The sequence below is a fragment of the Rhineura floridana genome, chromosome 3 (genome assembly GCF_030035675.1).
Source record: "Rhineura floridana isolate rRhiFlo1 chromosome 3, rRhiFlo1.hap2, whole genome shotgun sequence".
NCBI classification, from domain to species: Eukaryota; Metazoa; Chordata; class Lepidosauria; order Squamata; family Rhineuridae; genus Rhineura; species Rhineura floridana.
The window spans coordinates 208,179,583-208,196,033 of NC_084482.1; the positions used below are offsets into that span (position 1 = coordinate 208,179,583).

A 16,451-nucleotide genomic window follows, 5' to 3' on the forward strand; every position below is an offset into this window, starting at 1 on the left:
TCCAAAGACCTGAACTTTGTGCTCCCTGGGCCACCCCCACCCCCCACAGCTTGCACCAGCCAATTTTATTTCAAGGGAGCTTGTGTAAGAGGTTAGACTGTACCCGGTACGAGCTCCACTTTGACATTACAGTGCACCTACAGAGGTACATTTAGGTCCAATATAATTATTATTACTATTAGGAAATGAGTAAGTGCATCCTCTTTCCCCGTTTACCCCTCCTCCACTCCCCCGCTTCCTCTGTGGTTCCCCTTTGTCAAGCTTGAGAATGCAAGCTCCTTGCAGCAGAGACCTCTCGTGTACTCTGTAAAGCACTTCCAGGCACAATGCTGGCCCAATAAATGTAAGGAAAATGCATGACTCATGGACAATTCGCATGAGAGAGGTAACTTTGTGTTTGCAATCTCTCTGGCTTTGGCGTGTCATAAGCAAGGGCGCCTTTTGTCCACTGCATCCCATCAAAGCTGGTGTCAAAATAAGTATGTTTCTCAGGTGCCCCAAGATTCTCTGTTGCATTTCTTACAGCAGATTATGATGACTCTTTTTTCCTGTAAGCCATTTACACAATGCATCTCCTGAGTGGCTCACCCTTGAAAAAAAATTTTTTTTAATTTTCAAGGGTTTATTATTTATTTACATAAAAACCAACTCTACACACATCTGCTCGAGGTGACTAACAAAATAATAAAGACTTAAAACACATTACAACAACGTGGAGAGGAAGAAAGCAAACAGATAGCATATAAAATAATAAAACCTACCTACTCTCTCGATAACCCTACACTAGGCCATCCTAAAGAGAAGTCTCAAAACGTACATGTAAACTATCAGTGCGTTCCAAATCGGGGATGTCAAAATTTCACAGAGGAACAGCCCTGCTTTTACTCCTGTATTTCTAGGGCAGAGATGAGCAGGAAAGCAAATTTCCCAGACAGGTTGGGCCTTTCGATATAATGAGGAGCATGGCCATTTGACACCAAGGCAAAGAGCAACCTCTGGAATTGAGCAATTAACACTGTCAACGCCCATAAGGAGGTGTGGAGATTTTTTTTCGTGGTTCCTGATAAAAAGGATTTGAGGAGTGGGGGGGAGGGAGTTGGCGCCACCATGCAACAACCTGAGCATTTTTATAGTTTTTCCATTAGCAATTTATTTAATGCATTGTCCGGTTTCTGTTCTAAGCAAAGCTCCATGCCCGAAGTATTTCTATGGCTTCTCCTCAGTATGAATTATTTGATGATCAGTGAGATATATCTTCTGGCTGAAGCTCTTTCCACACTCCAAGCATTTACATGGCTTCTCCCCTGTATGAATTCTTTCATGTCTGTTAAGGACTTTTTTCTCACTGAAGCTCTTTCCACACTCCAGGCATATATATGGTTTCTCACCTGTGTGGAGTCTTTGATGTCTGTTGAGGTCTGATCTCTGACTGAAGCTCTTTTCACATTCCAAGCATTTATATGGTTTCTCCCCTGTGTGAGTTCTTTGATGCACAAGAAAACTGTTTCTCCTACTAAAGTTCTTCCACACTCTGAGCATTTATATGGTTTCTCCCCTGTGTGGATTCTTTGATGGTAAATGAGTTGTGCGCTCTGACTGAAGCTCTTACCACACTCTGAACATTTAACTGGTTTCTCCCCTGAGTGAATCCTGAGGTGTGCTTTCAGGTTTCCTTTATGACAGAAGCTCTTCGTGCACACCAAACATTTATATGGTTTCTCCCCTGTGTGGATTCTTTGATGGTAAATGAGGTGTGTGCTCTGATTAAAAAAATTTCCGCACTCCAGGCATATATATGGTTTCTCTCCTGTGTGAATTCTTTGATGTCTGTTGAGAGCTGTTTTCACACTGAAGCTCTTTCCACATTCCAAGCACTTATATGGTTTCTCTCCTGTGTGAGTTCTTTGATGGAAAAGAAAACTGTTTCTCCTACTAAAATTCTTTCCACACTCAGAACAGTTATATGGTTTCTCCCCTGTGTGGATTCTTTGATGGTAAATGAGTTGTGCGCTCTGACTGAAGCTCTTATCACACTCTGAACATTTAACTGGCTTCTCTCCTGTATGAGTCCTTAGGTGTGCTTTCAGGTATCCTTTGTGGCAAAAGGTCTTGCTACACACCAAACATTTATGTGGTTTCTCCCCGGTGTGGATTCTTTGATGGTAAATGAGGTGTGTGCTCTGACTGAAGCTCTTTCCGCACTCCAGGCATTTATATGGTTTCTCACCTGTGTGAGTTCTTTGATGTCTGTTGAGGGCTGTAGTCTGATTGAAGCTCTTTCCACACTCCAGGCATTTATATGGTTTCTCCACTGTGTGAATTCTTTGATGTCTGTTGAGGGCTGTAGTCTGATTGAAGCTCTTTCCACACTCCAGGCAGTTATACATTTTCTCCTCTGTATGATTCAATTGATGCATGATGAGGAACTCTTTCTGAGGAAAGCTTTTTCCACATTCTACGCATGTATATTGTTTCTTCTCTGTGTGAATTCTTTGGTGCAAAATAAAAGGTTTTTTTCTACTAAAGTTCTTTCCACACTCTGAGCATTTATATGATGTCTGCCCTGTACGAATTCTGATGTATTCCTTAAGGTATGAATTAGTAGAAAAGCTCTTACTACACTTGAAACATTTAAACAATTTCGTTCCCGTGTGACTTCTGTTATGGATTTCAAGGCTTGATTTACAGATGAAGCTGCCCCCACACAAAGGGCACTTACACCTTTTCTTTGTCTGTTTTCTCTTGGATTCGGATTTCAGAGACATCACCACTTCGTGAGAAAAAGGATTTTCCCTTCCTGTTCTGGCTTGCAACAGTTTTTGTTCTCTGCTTTCCCCCTTCTACACATCTGGATCTTTCATCTCCTAGAAAGAAGAGAGACAACTGCTAAGATCCCAAGAAAAAGTGGAGCCTACACTCCAAGAACACAATTAATTAATTTATTTATTTGACAAAATTTAAACACTGCTTGATTGTACTAAAACCTCTAAGCAGTTTACAATACGCTGCTCTTGTGAGTGACAGAACGGAAAAGAAGGGAAGGAGTGGAGCTCGCTATGTAATAGACTATGCTTATTGTCATTAAATGAAAGCTGATCGTGTTGGACTGGAACCAATGGAAATTCCATTCCACGTATGATTTGTTTCAGCTCATCCTAGTCTTTGGTCAGTACGGGTGCAAGCCTTCATGCTTTCGGGTCATCTTTTTCTCCTTGGCGTCTGGGTTCACTGCAACATTCACTGCCCTGGCTTCTTTCTTCCAACATCATGCCCTTGAACTCTATTGGCCATGCTTGCTGGGGCTGATGCAAGTTGGGGCCCAACAACATCTGGGCTAAACGTGCGTCAGATATTTCCTCGTTTAGGTCTCTAGAATCCTCAAGACCTCAAGCGGCCTCTTAGCCTCAGAAACTGCCTGGTGGGATATTTAGTGCTAGAAATCCCTTTTTCATCATAGGACCCCTTCTCTATTCTGCTTTCCAAGGTGGATGTCTTTCCTACCAACACTCCTGTCTACTTTGCTATAGAGTAGCCGTTCCCTTCACCTGCCCATGCTATTCTGTTCTGCTCCCTTAGAACAGCAGAGCTGGAAGAGGCCTATAAGGCCGTCGAGTCCAATTCCCGGCTCAATGCAGGAATCCAGCTTAAAGCATACTCCCTACAGGACAGAATCACAGAGTAGTAAACAGAGCCTCACTGGCTCACCACGGAGGGTTACCTCCAGGATTAGTCTTTTTCCTCTCTGGCTCTAATTGTTGCCAGTCCAGTTCTCCAACTAGCTTTACTCTCTTGTCCTTTTTCCTCTTCCAGCCTCTGTTCCCTTCCACTCACAAATTCCCTGGGATCTCTCTTCCAACATGGCGACACGCCATGTACGAAGACACCCTGAGTGTCAGATTACTACTACCATTCAGCTGCCCCCTGCCCCAGCTCACCTTGTTTTCACTGGAGGTAAATGTCCAGGAAGGCAAGTGGAGCCACAGCTCCTGCACCCTCCTGGCACCTGGAGCAGATTTACCCTCCATTTTTGGAATTCACTGACCACATTTTCACGATGTAATTTTAACTTATCTGCATCCCACCAGCCAACCTTCTTGTAATCTATTAAAACAAAGGCTACGACATTATCTTATTGGCCCCCAAATACTCATCCCAGGTTATGGTCCCAGACTATAGTCTGAAGGCACATGAGGCCACCACCTTGCTGAAGCTAAGCAGGTCTGGTCAGTGCCTGGATAGAGACCGCCTGGGAGCCACATGTATGCTGCCTTGGGTTCCAGGGTGAAAGAAAGGCAGGGTATAAATGTAACAAATAAATAATAAATAAATAAATAATCCCAGGCATAGCTACAACCCTCCAAACGCTTGGGATGTTTTGGGGCAGGACAGGCCAGATGCAAGGAAGAAGGCAGCCTCCGACATCCAAGCTTACTTTTGCTTTGACAAAGGTCTTCCACCTACAAAGAGACCGCAGAGGCCAGCCGCAAGAGGAAGAGTCATGGTGACAAAATATTGCAAGTGTGTGTGTATTTGCAATTGTAAATAATTGCAAAAAAAAATGGAAATAATAGTAGATAAAAGAGTGCATATATTGTTCAACTGCAAACTGATTTTACAAACCCGGGACAAGAAGGATCCTCACGCAAGTGGGCCACGATTCCACAATGTTCTTCCATGACTTTGCTGAGCAGGGTCCTTTCACGTGTGATCCAGCAGGGCCCACTCCTCCTCAGTGAAACAGACACCTACCTTTTCCAAGGTCAATAGATCCTGAAGGCAAGAAAACATTTCCTATCCTCAGTTAAGGCAACAGGGAAAGGTTGTGGCTGGGTAGTAGAGCACCTACTTTGTGTGAAGGTCCTAGGTTCGATTCCTGTGACTGAAACCCTGCCCGACAACACTGAGGTAGATGGCCTAATGCTCTCAGCATAAGGCATCTTCCCATATTTCTGTCCCTGCTAAGCACAAAAAGTGCACTTCATCACAGGGTCACATGGAAGATTCAGGCCATCAAGCAGTGGTATCTATAGCCTTTCCAATCGGCTGCTCTGAAAGAAGCAAATGAAAACAGATAGATGCTTCTAGGCCCAGGGCAATCTTTTGAAATGTTGAAAAGAGGTTTGAATTGAAGCAACCTTCTTGAAGAGGCTTTGCCCAGAGGAGAAAATAAGTTCCTTCTCCCCAGCATCTGATTCTTATGGAGAAATCTCTCCCTTTCAAAAGAACCAGGGCCAGAACTTGCTGCCCTGGGTTCCTGCTGGGAGGAATGACAGGATATACCTAATAACTAACAAATAAATAAATAAATAAATAAAACTTGCTTGTTTTCCTCTTCCCTCCCCAGCGACTTTCCCTTTTGTAGCATAATTAGATTGTAAGCCTCTGGACAGGGAATGTCTTTTTTCTAAAACTTGGTACAGTATAGGGAATTGAAAACTTTAGACACATAACATTACGCATTCTTCTGCTCCCTAAGAGGCGAGATGTGCCAGGGTCCACACTTATGAAGATCTAGTTTCCTTTGAACAGAAGGTTTGCTGCAGACAGATGGCATTTTTGTAATATCTGAGTGTTGTGAAACGTATACAAATTGGGCATAGATAGAAGCAATCAACACAGCACTTTTTGAAAGCAAAGATTCTGCCATCCCTCATCAGCTTCTCCCATAAAAGCCAAACAAACAGTCCTTGCCAGACCTAGAGGCTGGCTCTCTCCCTTCCTCTCCCTCAGTCTGTCTCTGCCTCACTCCATCTGCCATTTTTCGTTTCCTCATTTACACAAAAAGAGACCCCAATTATATCCCCCTTGGTGGCGACAGGGAAGTGATGCGCCCCACTCCAACAGTTCCCCAACCCCATTCAGATTACTCAAGGATTTTCCAGGTGTTCTTTGGCTATCCAGGCAACAATCTCCCTCAAGCAAGAATGGGGGGGGGACTGTGAATGCTCCTGGGCTACCACTCCCACCCTCACTGGCCACGCTGGCAGCTGGCCTGGACCAACGCTTGAGAGGCCACCACCCATCACTACCTTGAAAGGAAACCTCTGGCCAGACTGGGAGGGCAGATCTCTCCTACCCGAGCCCCCAGCCACCTTAACCCTTTTCTGCCCAAACCCCAGAATTGGACTGGCTCCTCTCAGTCCCTTCCCCAAAGATGCTCCCTCCGCTTTTCCTCCCCGCCCCCGGCCCGCTTTCCTGCCTCGCTTTTCCCACCCAGCCTCCTCCCTCCGCTGCCGCTCTCTGGGTCTCCTCCTCCTACATGCAAGAGGAGGGACTCACCAGATCCCCCCGGAGCGGGCAGGAGGACAAAGGCCGGTCCGCAGAAGGCGGCCGGGCAGAGTTTAGAGAAACGTCCAGCTCCTGATTTAGGCACCGGCTCCAGCCCACGATCGGCTCTTCGCTCCCTCCGGGTGTCTCAACCTCCGGCTTCCCTCCAAGCAGGATTCCCACGATGGGCATGGCCCTTTGCACTGGAGGACTCCTCCTCATTTCCTTTCTCTCTAGGAAGCCATTTCCTTCCTTTTAACCCTTTGAAGACCAAGGAGCAAACTCTCTGGCTGGGACCCCACAACTTTGCGTCATCCTGCACACTCTCCTTTCATCGGCATAAGGGAAGCTGCCTACTGGCGCCTCATCTGCACCTGCAGACCTTTCAGTGATTGCACGGGGGGGAGGGCATCTCGGATGGCCCATGCTGATAGAGGGGTAGCTTAGCCGCCCCCTTTAGGGTTGCGCTGTTAAGTATCCAAATGGGCTGTTCTTCCAGTTATTCCCCTGTAATGAAACCTCATTCTGTCGACATTTCCAATTTGATTTACCCCCCCACCTTCCATTAATCTTATTTTTCTTTCCGTCCCCCTTCTCGTTTTAAATAATGTATTTTGAAATGTATTTTATTTATTTATTATTTGATTTATATTCCTCCCAGCAGGAGCCCAGGGCGGCAAATATAGAAAACCAGTGGGACCTGCAACAACATGTTGCGGGATGGACGGCTCCTGTTCAAGGTGCACTCTTTTTTCGGGATATTTCGTTGCACCCCACGCCCCCCCCCGTTTTTTGTCCCCAACCTTCCTCCAAAGGTCAGTCAGCATTCCTTCCACACTAGGATTGCCAGGTTCAAGGCCTGAGACTGATCCTGTATCTTTAGGAGAAGAGAAAGTCAACCAAGTGCAGGTGTTCTTGCAACCCTTGCAGGGGGAAAGAATTCCACCTTGTGGTTTTCATAGCTGAGATAACAAAAACATCAACCGAAGCCAAGTCACTAACTTAAATCAGAATTAGAATTCTTGAAACTGGCAGTCTATGATGTCTATTAGTGAATTTCTCAGCTTTTTAATCAGGGAGGTAAGAAATGGGATCCTTTCCAAGTTTGCTGAGAATGGATTATTTGCATGATTATTGAGTCAGTGGGATTTACTCCCATGCATCATGCTTAGGTTAGGTTGGACCATGGGGAGGGAAGCCTGGAGTGGGCAGGGGAGGAGGAAGGGAGAGAAGGGAAAGGCAGGTCTGATCATTTGCATGCTTATTGAGTTCAGTGAGATTTACTCCTGTGCAATCATGCTTCGGATAGGTAAAACTGACCATGCGGGGGGAGGGGAAGGAAGGGGGAGAGGAGGGGAGGGCAGGTTTGATCATTTGCATGCTTTTTTACTTCAGTGGGATTTACTCCTGTGTAATTATGCTTAGGATAGGTGAAACTGACCTGGTGGAGGAGCAGAGAAGGGAGGAGATTGGGTGGATGGGCACTGGGCAGAGAGGAAGCCTCTTTCCAAAAGGAAAAAATTGTGAACAGTATCATTCTTCAGTGTTTTCCCCACCTTTTTATTGTACAACAGGCACATGTAGCTTCACACCCAAATTTAAACCAAAGCTGTCCCTGGCTACATCCACACCAGACCTTTATTTCCCTTTAGACAGTCATGGCTTCTCCCAAAGAATCCTGGGAAGTGTTGTTAGTGAAGGGTGCTGAGAGTTGCTAGGAGATGCCCTGTTCCCCTCACAGAGCTTCAATCAGAGCAGCTGACTGTTAAACCACTCTGGCAACTGGAGCTCTGTCAGGGGAATAGGGGTCTCCTCTCAGCACCCTTCAGAAACTACACTTCCCATGATTCCTTGGGGGAAGCCATGACTCTCTAAAGTGAGATAAACGTCTGGCGTGAGTGTAGCCCCAATTAGGCAAGCCCAGCAGCGGTGAGTCTGGCTTTTAGAACACCAACAGTTGGTTCTTACTGAGCATGCCTGACCTTATCATTGAGTTCAATACTAAATTTCTTGAATTAATTAAAAATCAGCTAGGCATTTTTTTAACATTTAAACTGCAGAAGATGAAGGTCAGAGTGTGGGGCAAGGTGTTGCTTCCTCCCTGCTAAAACAAAATCAGCACAGCATATGCCTTGTGTGACGTTCCCATCTTTCTCTATGACCACTAGTGATGTCTCACCTCAGTCAGGCCCACCTACAGTTCTCCCAATGGAGGGCTGTAGAAAGTGGAGTCCCCCAAGGATCAGTATTGGGACTTGTACTTTTCAACTTGTTCATTAATGACCTAGAATTAGGAGTGAGCAGTGAAGTGGCCAAGTTTGCTGATGACACTAAATTGTTCAGGGTTGTTAAAACAAAAAGGGATTGCGAAGAGCTCCAAAAAGACCTCTCCAAACTGAGTGAATGGGCAGAAAAATGGCAAATGCAATTCAATATAAACAAGTGTAAAATTATGCATATTGGAGCAAAAAATCTGAATTTCACATATACGCTCATGGGGTCTGAACTGGCGGTGACCAACCAAGAGAGAGACCTCGGGGTTGTAGTGGACAGCACGATGAAAATGTCTACCCAGTGTGCGGCAGCTGTGAAAAAGGCAAATTCCATGCTAGCAATAATTAGGAAAGGGATTGAAAATAAAACAGCCGATATCATAATGCCGTTGTATAAATCTATGGTGCGGCCGCATTTGGAATACTGTGTACAGTTCTGGTTGCCTCATCTCGAAAAGGATATTATAGAGTTGGAAAAGGTTCAGAAGAGGGCAACCAGAATGATCAAGGGGATGGAGCGACTTCCTTATGAGGAAAGGTTGCAGCATTGGGGGCTTTTTAGTTTAGAGAAAAGGCGGGTCAGAGGAGACATGATAGAAGTGTAGAAAATTATGCATGGCATTGAGAAAGTGGATAGAGAAAAGTTCTTCTCCCTCTCATAATACTAGAACTCGTGGACATTCAAAGAAGCTGAATGTTGGAAGATTCAGGACAGACAAAAGGAAGTACTTCTTTACTCAGCGCATAGTCAAACTATGGAATTTGCTCCCACAAGATGCAGTAATGGCCACCAGCTTGGATGGCTTTAAAAGAAGATTAGACAAATTCATGGAGGACAGGGCTATCAATGGCTACTAGCCGTGATGGCTGTGCTGTACCACCCTAGTCAGAGGCAGCATGCTTCTGAAAACCAGTTGCCGGAAGCCTCAGGAGAGGAGAGTGTTCTTGCAGTCGGGTCCTGCTTGCGGGCTTTCCCCAGGCACCTGGTTGGCCACTGTGAGAACAGGATGCTGGACTAGATGGGCCACCGGCCTGATCCAGCAGGCTCTTCTTATGTTCTTATGATGTCTAGCCTACCTCTGGCCACCCCCAGTCAGGATCGTCGTGTTTATTTTTACCTCTCTCCGCTCTAGCACAGATCTCAAAAGATCCCCCTGCTAGGCCACACTACCCAACACTCTGTGTACCCAATATAGCCTCTAGACTGTGCCTTAGTCTCTTCCTGGCTATTTAGATACCTTGTGTCTGTGTGTATAGGTAATTCCCAACCCCCCTGAAGCCTCTTGCCTATGAAGCTCACAGCTCTGGGTTGCTCTATGGTACTGGATGTTGATACAATATCTCTTCCTTCACCGCTGCCACCATTCGATACTTTTTCTTCTTCAGCCTTGGTTACTCTGCCTCCCCCCTGGTCTGTGCCCCCCAGTTAAGGAATCAGGCTTTAAGTAAACCAAGAAATTATTTATTGATAACACTAAGAATAACAAGATTATAGATTTCGTTGACAAGCATATGGTTTCATATATGTTTCTCTTATGTTCCTAATTCCTAATATTTGCCTCAGAACTCTTAATCCAATCTCTCAACAGCCACCTTCTACTCTCCACATCAACCTCTCTGTCCACAACCACCCTGTCCAACACCCACCACCCAGACTCAACTGTCATCCTCTCATTTATACCTTCAGCCATTCAAACCCCCAGCCAATCATCATCCAGTATTCTACAGCCCATGTACTTACCCTTCTCACTCACTCCACTTACCATATTTCCTATAATAAACCTGCACTTACCATATTTAATTACATTCGCATACAGGAACATCACACCTTGTTTCTGTTATTTGGGCTAATGTGTTGCCACCACTTACCATATGCTCAGAGGCACGTTACCAAATTTATCAAAGCTACACAGGAAGTGAGTTGGACTGTGAAAGACCAGCCCAAATTGTGTTTACATTCTTACAAATTTGTAGGGCACTACAATATCTCAGAGAGGAGGTCAGGTCTCCTGCTCCCCTGGTGCATTCACTGTAGCTGTCCAATTTCGCTGCTTTTAAAGTTTGATAGAAATATCTATACCTACTTAAACCATACGCTTTTTTCCCCATTAGTGAATTTCTCTGTTTTTTAATCCAGGAGGTAAGAAATGGGATCGTGTGCAAGTTTGCTCAGAATGGATTGATCATTTGCATGCTTACTGAGTTCAATGGGATTTCCTCCTCTGCAATCATGCTTAGCATAGGTAAAACTGACCATGAGGAAAGAGAAGAGGGAGGGATGGAAGGTTGGAGTGGGCAAGGGAGGAGGAGGGAGAGAGGAAGGAGGGGAAAGGGAAGTCTGATAATTTGCATACTTCCAGAGTTCAGTGGGCTTTACTTCCATGCAGTCATGGTTAGGATACGAAGGGAGGGGGAGGGTAATGGAAGGGGGAAGGAAGGAGAAGGGGCAAAAGGGAGGTGATGGGAGGGAGGAGGATGGGAGGGCAGGTTTGATAATTTGCATGCTTTTTTAGTTCAATGGGACGTACTCCTGTGCAATCATGCTTAGGATAGGTGAAACTGACCTGGGGGAGGAGGAAGGGATGGAATTGGGTGGGCAGGCTCTGGGTAGAGGGAAAGGCCTTTCCTTTCCAAAAAGAAAACACTGTGAACAGTATAATTCTTTTTCAGGGTTTTCCCCACCTTTTTATTCTACAGCAGGCACATGCAGTCTCCCATCCAAATTTAAACCAAAGCTGTCCCTGGCCACATCCATACCCGACTTTTATTCCACTTTAGACAGTCATGCCTTCTCCCAAAGAATCGTGGGAAGTGTATTTATTTATTTATTGCATTTGTATACCGCCCCATAGCCGGTTTACAACAAGCGTAAGTTAGTGAAGTGTAGTTAGTGAAGGGTGCTGAGAGTTGCTAGAAGATGCACTGTTCCCCTCACAGAGTTTCAGTCAGAGCGGCTGACTGTTAAACCACTCTGGCCACTGGAGGTCTGTCAGATTAATAATAATAATGTGGCATGCAGTGTGGTGTAGCGGTTAGAGTGCTGGACTAGGACCTGGGAGACCAGGGTTCGAATCCCCACTTAGCCATGAAACTCACTGGGTGACCGTGGGCCAGTCACTGCCTCTCAGCCTAAGCTACCTCACAGGGTTGTTGTGGGGATTAAATGAGGAGGGGACTGTGACACCCTTCCCTGGCTCTCCCTGTCAGGTTCCTACCTGCTCATGGCTACTGCCTTTCACCAGGGACTCCACCAGTCCGGACTGTCCTTTTTATGGTTTCTCTCTCCGCTCTAGCACAGATCTCAATAGATCCCCCTGCTAGGCAGCACCACCAGTCACGTTCTACAACCAATGTTCCCAGAGACCTTGCCTGAGTCTCTCTATCCGGTTACATTCGTGACTGCGTGCCTATGCTGTTCCCAACCCCCTTGTATCAATGCAGATAACTCATAACTCGGGGTTGCTCTGGATACTTATAATGTTATCTTCTCCTCTTCACCGCTGCCACCATTTGTTACTGTTTCCCTTCAGCCTTGGTTATTACCTTACCCTCCCTTCTGGTCTGTGAAACCCCAGCCAAGAATCAGGCCTTTGGTAAACCAAAATAGTATTTATTAAATAACATTAATAACAAGATAACTTTGATAATGATCTACAAGCTTATCGTTTCATCTCTTACTGTGATATTTGACTTATTACTAATCCGAACTCCACCTCCCTCTTTCTCCACACTCTCCTGACATACACCAACTCACACCCACCTCCAAACTCCACCAAAACAACCCACTAACGTCCACCCAGATTCAACTGTCATCCTTCCATTTATACTCTCAGCCATCCACTCAGCCAATCATCCAGCATTCTACTGCTCATTTACTCCCCCCTCCTCTTTCATTCCACTTACCATTTATCTTCTATACAAACAGCACTTACCATATTTACATTAATACAGGAACATCACATTTCCCCCCCCTTAAAAATAACGGCAGAGTATTATTCCTGCTCTAGGATTCATACGCCGCGTTAACAATAAAATCAAGTCTTTATGGGGAAAATGTCTTTTTTGTTCCTACGTCTGCATCATGTCACTGCAGTCCCAGCCACTTGCCTTGAAAGTCCACCGGCCAATACATTGTCCTTGCCTTTGATGAACTTGAAGTCCACTTGATAGTCTTGTAGAGCCCAGGACCACCTCTGCAGCATAGTGTTATGGTTTTTCATAGTCTGCAACCATAACAAGGCCCGATGATCCGTCGTCACCGTAAATCTTCGTCCCCACACGTATGGGCGCAACTTGCTCAGTCCCCACACGACCGCTAGGCACTCCTTTTGGACCGATGAATAATTCTTCTCCCTCGATGTTAGCTTGCAACTAAGATACGCCACCGGATGTCTGGTGCCTCCTCTCTCCTGCAGCAAGACGACTCCCAGCATGAGGTCCGACGCATCTGTAGCCACGATGAATGGTTGCTCATAGTCTGGTGCTATTAATATAGGTCCTTGGCACAAGGCTTGCTTCAGAAGATCAAAAGCCTTTTGACATTCATCCGTCCATATCACACGTTCAGCACTTTTTCTTTGTCAGCTCATGCAAGGGGGTCGCTATTTCCCCAAATTTTTTCACAAACTTTCGGTAGAATCCAGCCACACCTAAAAATGCCCTAACTTGTTTCTTTGTTAAGGGGATAGGCCATGATTGTATTGCCTCAACTTTGCTCCATAAGGGGGTTATTTTCCCACTCCCCACCTTATGTCCTAAATAGATTACTTCATTCAACCCAAACTGGCATTTTGTAGCTTTTATAGTTAGCCCTGCTTTCCTTAATGTCTCTAATACTGCTGTCAGGTGTTGGACATGCTCAGGCACCGACTTGCTAAAAATGGCCGCGTCATCGATATAGGCCACTGCAAAATCTGACATGCCTCGCAACACAGTATTAATTAGCCTCTGAAACGAACTTGGTGAGTTCCTTAGTCCCATGGGTAAAGTCACAAACTCATACAACCCATCTGGTGTACTGAAGGCAGTTTTGGCTCTGGATTGTTCGTCTAGTTCCATCTGCCAAAATCCTTTACAGAGGTCTATCGTAGAGATAATGGTTGCTGCCCCCAACAACTCTAACATTGCGTCCACCCTAGGCATAGGATACGCATCTGGGAAAGTAATTTTATTGATTAATCGATAATCAATACAAAATCTTGTGGTTCCATCTTTTTTCGGAACCAGGACAATACTTGAGGCCCAGGGACTGATGGATTCCCTGATCACTCCTAGTTCCAGCATATCTTCGACCTTTTTAATTTCACTCAAAACTTTCCCATTCACACGGTACGGAACAGATCTGATTGGGGCATGATTTCCAGTATCAATGGAATGTCTGGCTATACTGGTTCGGCCAGGTTTATTACTAAAGAGATCTCCATAGTTTTTCAAAACTCTCAGAATCTCTTCCTTCTTCTTTCACCTCCTCCGACCATTCCACTTGACCTACCCCTCCTTTGTCTTTGCTTTCCTGTACCAAATCTGGAAGTTCAGGCCCACTTCCCTCAGGGAATAAGGTAACTTGCAACACCTTTGCATCCCTGGTATGGTAAGGTTTCAACATATTTACATGAACCACTTTGTTTTTGTTTAATTGGTCTGTGGTAATTACATACGTCACTGTGTCAAGCTTTTCTCTTATGGTATATGGTCCCTCCCAGTTAGCCTGTAATTTATCATGTTTCCTGGGTATGAATGCCATAACCATCTCTCCCACATCATACACACGTTCCCTGGCTGTTCTGTCATACCAGTAACTTTGCTTCTCCTGAGCTTGACTCAAATTCTTTTGCACAACTTCCATCATTGATGTTAATTTGCTGCGGAAGTCTAATACAAAATCAACTACAGATGTTTTGTACTCTCCCAGGGTTCCTTCCCATGAATTTTTTAACAGTTCCAAAGGTCCCCTCACTTTTCTAGTGAACATCAGTTCAAAGGGTGAGAAGCCTGTTGACTCCTGAGGGACTTCTCTGTACGCGAATAAGAAGCACCCCAAACGTTCATCTCAGTCTTGTGGGTGATCTTGAACATAACTTCTTATCATGCCCTTCAGAACCCCATTAAATCTCTCAGTCAATCTGTTAGTGGCTGGATGGTAAGTGGTGGTCTTTAGATGTTTTAGACCACAACACTTCCACATACATTGCATCACTTCTCCCATGAATACACTGCCTTGATCCGTCAGCACTTCATGAGGGAAACCCAGCCTCATAAAGATTTTTAACAAAGCCTCTGCCACTACAGGGGCTTCTACGGATCTTAATGCTTCCGCGTCTGGGTACCTGGTGGCAAAATCTACCGCCACCAATAGATATTTCTTGCCATGCCTTGTGGGTTTGGAAAAAGGGCCCACCAAATCTACTCCCACTCTATAAAAGGGTTGTCCAATTATAGGAAGGGGCTTTAAGGGTGCCTTTGTCTTTACTCCACTTTTTTCCACCTTTTGGCATATACCACAAGATAGACAATATTGTTTTACATCTTTGGAGATATTTGGCCAATAATAGTGTGCAGCCAATCTCCTCTTGGTCTTTTTTATTCCCAGATGTCCTGCACATGGGACATCGTGGGCTACCTCTAGCAATCTGGTTCTGTATTTGCTAGGTACTATCAATTGCTTCACTGGTTCACATTCATCCTTTCTCTCAGCAGGCATCCACAGTCTATATAAAATCCCATTCTCACACACAATTTGATTCCTCAGTTTGTCAGTGAAAGGAATCTGTTGGGTCAGGGCTTGCTCCTTTATTTGCCTCAAACTTGTATCCTTATCCAGCTCTACCCTGAACTGCTCTGCCTCTTCCCCAGAGACCATTTGATACAGTTTGTCTCCTTCAGCAGGCCTGCCAAGGGTTGCTATGGTGACCGTAGGCTCGATAACAGGTTGCACCCTGTTTTCTTCAGCCTCTGTTAACATGGCTTGTCTCTCTGCCAAGCTGTCGTCTGGTTACCACATATATTTTTCCTTGTGCCCCCATTACATCTCTTCCCAGTATCACTGGTTCTTGTTGCTGGGCATTAATACCTACTTTATAATTTCCCTCTTTGCCTCTCCACTGTATGTTTACTAGGGCCATGGGTAAGCTTTCTGGTTCACCCCTCACTCCTTGGATGGTCACCGTTTCCTGAGGTAATATTTCCTCAGATTTTATTAAATCTGGCCTCAGTAACGTCTGAGCGGCACCAGTATCAAGCAATGCCCAATAATTTGCCCCCTGAACACACACTTCCTCTCTTAGACTCATATCAAAGTCTTTTACTTCGGTCCAGTTTATCTGGCAGAACTGAACCTTTTTTGTTTCCAGCTCTTTTGGTTCTGTTTTTACTGCCCTTCCCTGAGCAGGATTACTAATGGGGTTGGCAACCCCACATTGAAAACGTAGGTGCCCCGGTCTACCACATTTATAGCATAATTTCTCCTCCATTTTAGGGTACACAGATCCACTCTGTTGTGTCCTGTGCCCTTCAGATTTTATTGGAGGACTCCCTCGCTGTGGTACCACATCCTTTTTGCCGCCATTATATGGTCTGGGTTTAAACTCTCTTGATGTTTTCCCCACCCAGCCAGTTCTATTGGAGGCAAAGTGATCCGCCATCTCTGCGGCCTCCTGTACCGATGTAGGGGAACGGTCTTTGACCAGGAGCCTTATTTCTGGTGGTAACTGATGGAATAATTGATCCAGTATCATGAGGCTTTTCACCTCTTCCACTGACTGAGCTTTGGCACTACTCATCCACTTTCCAAATATATCCATCAACTTTGCTCCCAGTTCAACAAAAGACCTCCCTGCTTGGATCTGACAGTTTCGGAATAACTTTCTAAAATAGTCAGGTCCCAGTCTGAACCTTTTGTATACTGCCTCTTTA

General features: G+C 45.3%; 1 protein-coding gene across 2 annotated transcripts; it reads right to left on the reverse strand.

Annotated features, from left to right (window-relative positions):
• Window positions 1-634: 634 nt before the first annotated feature.
• On the reverse strand, window positions 635-6,579 carry LOC133381393 (zinc finger protein 501-like). 2 transcript variants are annotated; one of them, XM_061620477.1, is made up of 3 exons: window positions 6,280-6,579; window positions 4,621-4,770; window positions 635-2,864 (listed from the first exon to the last, which is right to left on the reverse strand). In XM_061620477.1, the coding sequence occupies exon 3, from the start codon at window positions 2,763-2,765 to the stop codon at window positions 1,230-1,232; it is 1,536 nt and encodes a 511-aa protein (XP_061476461.1). In that variant the 5' UTR covers window positions 2,766-2,864; window positions 4,621-4,770; window positions 6,280-6,579; the 3' UTR covers window positions 635-1,229. The 2 variants fall into 2 exon arrangements, with proteins under 2 accessions (XP_061476461.1, XP_061476462.1); XM_061620478.1 differs by lacking the exon at window positions 6,280-6,579 and adding an exon at window positions 6,030-6,118.
• Window positions 6,580-16,451: the final 9,872 nt, after the last annotated feature.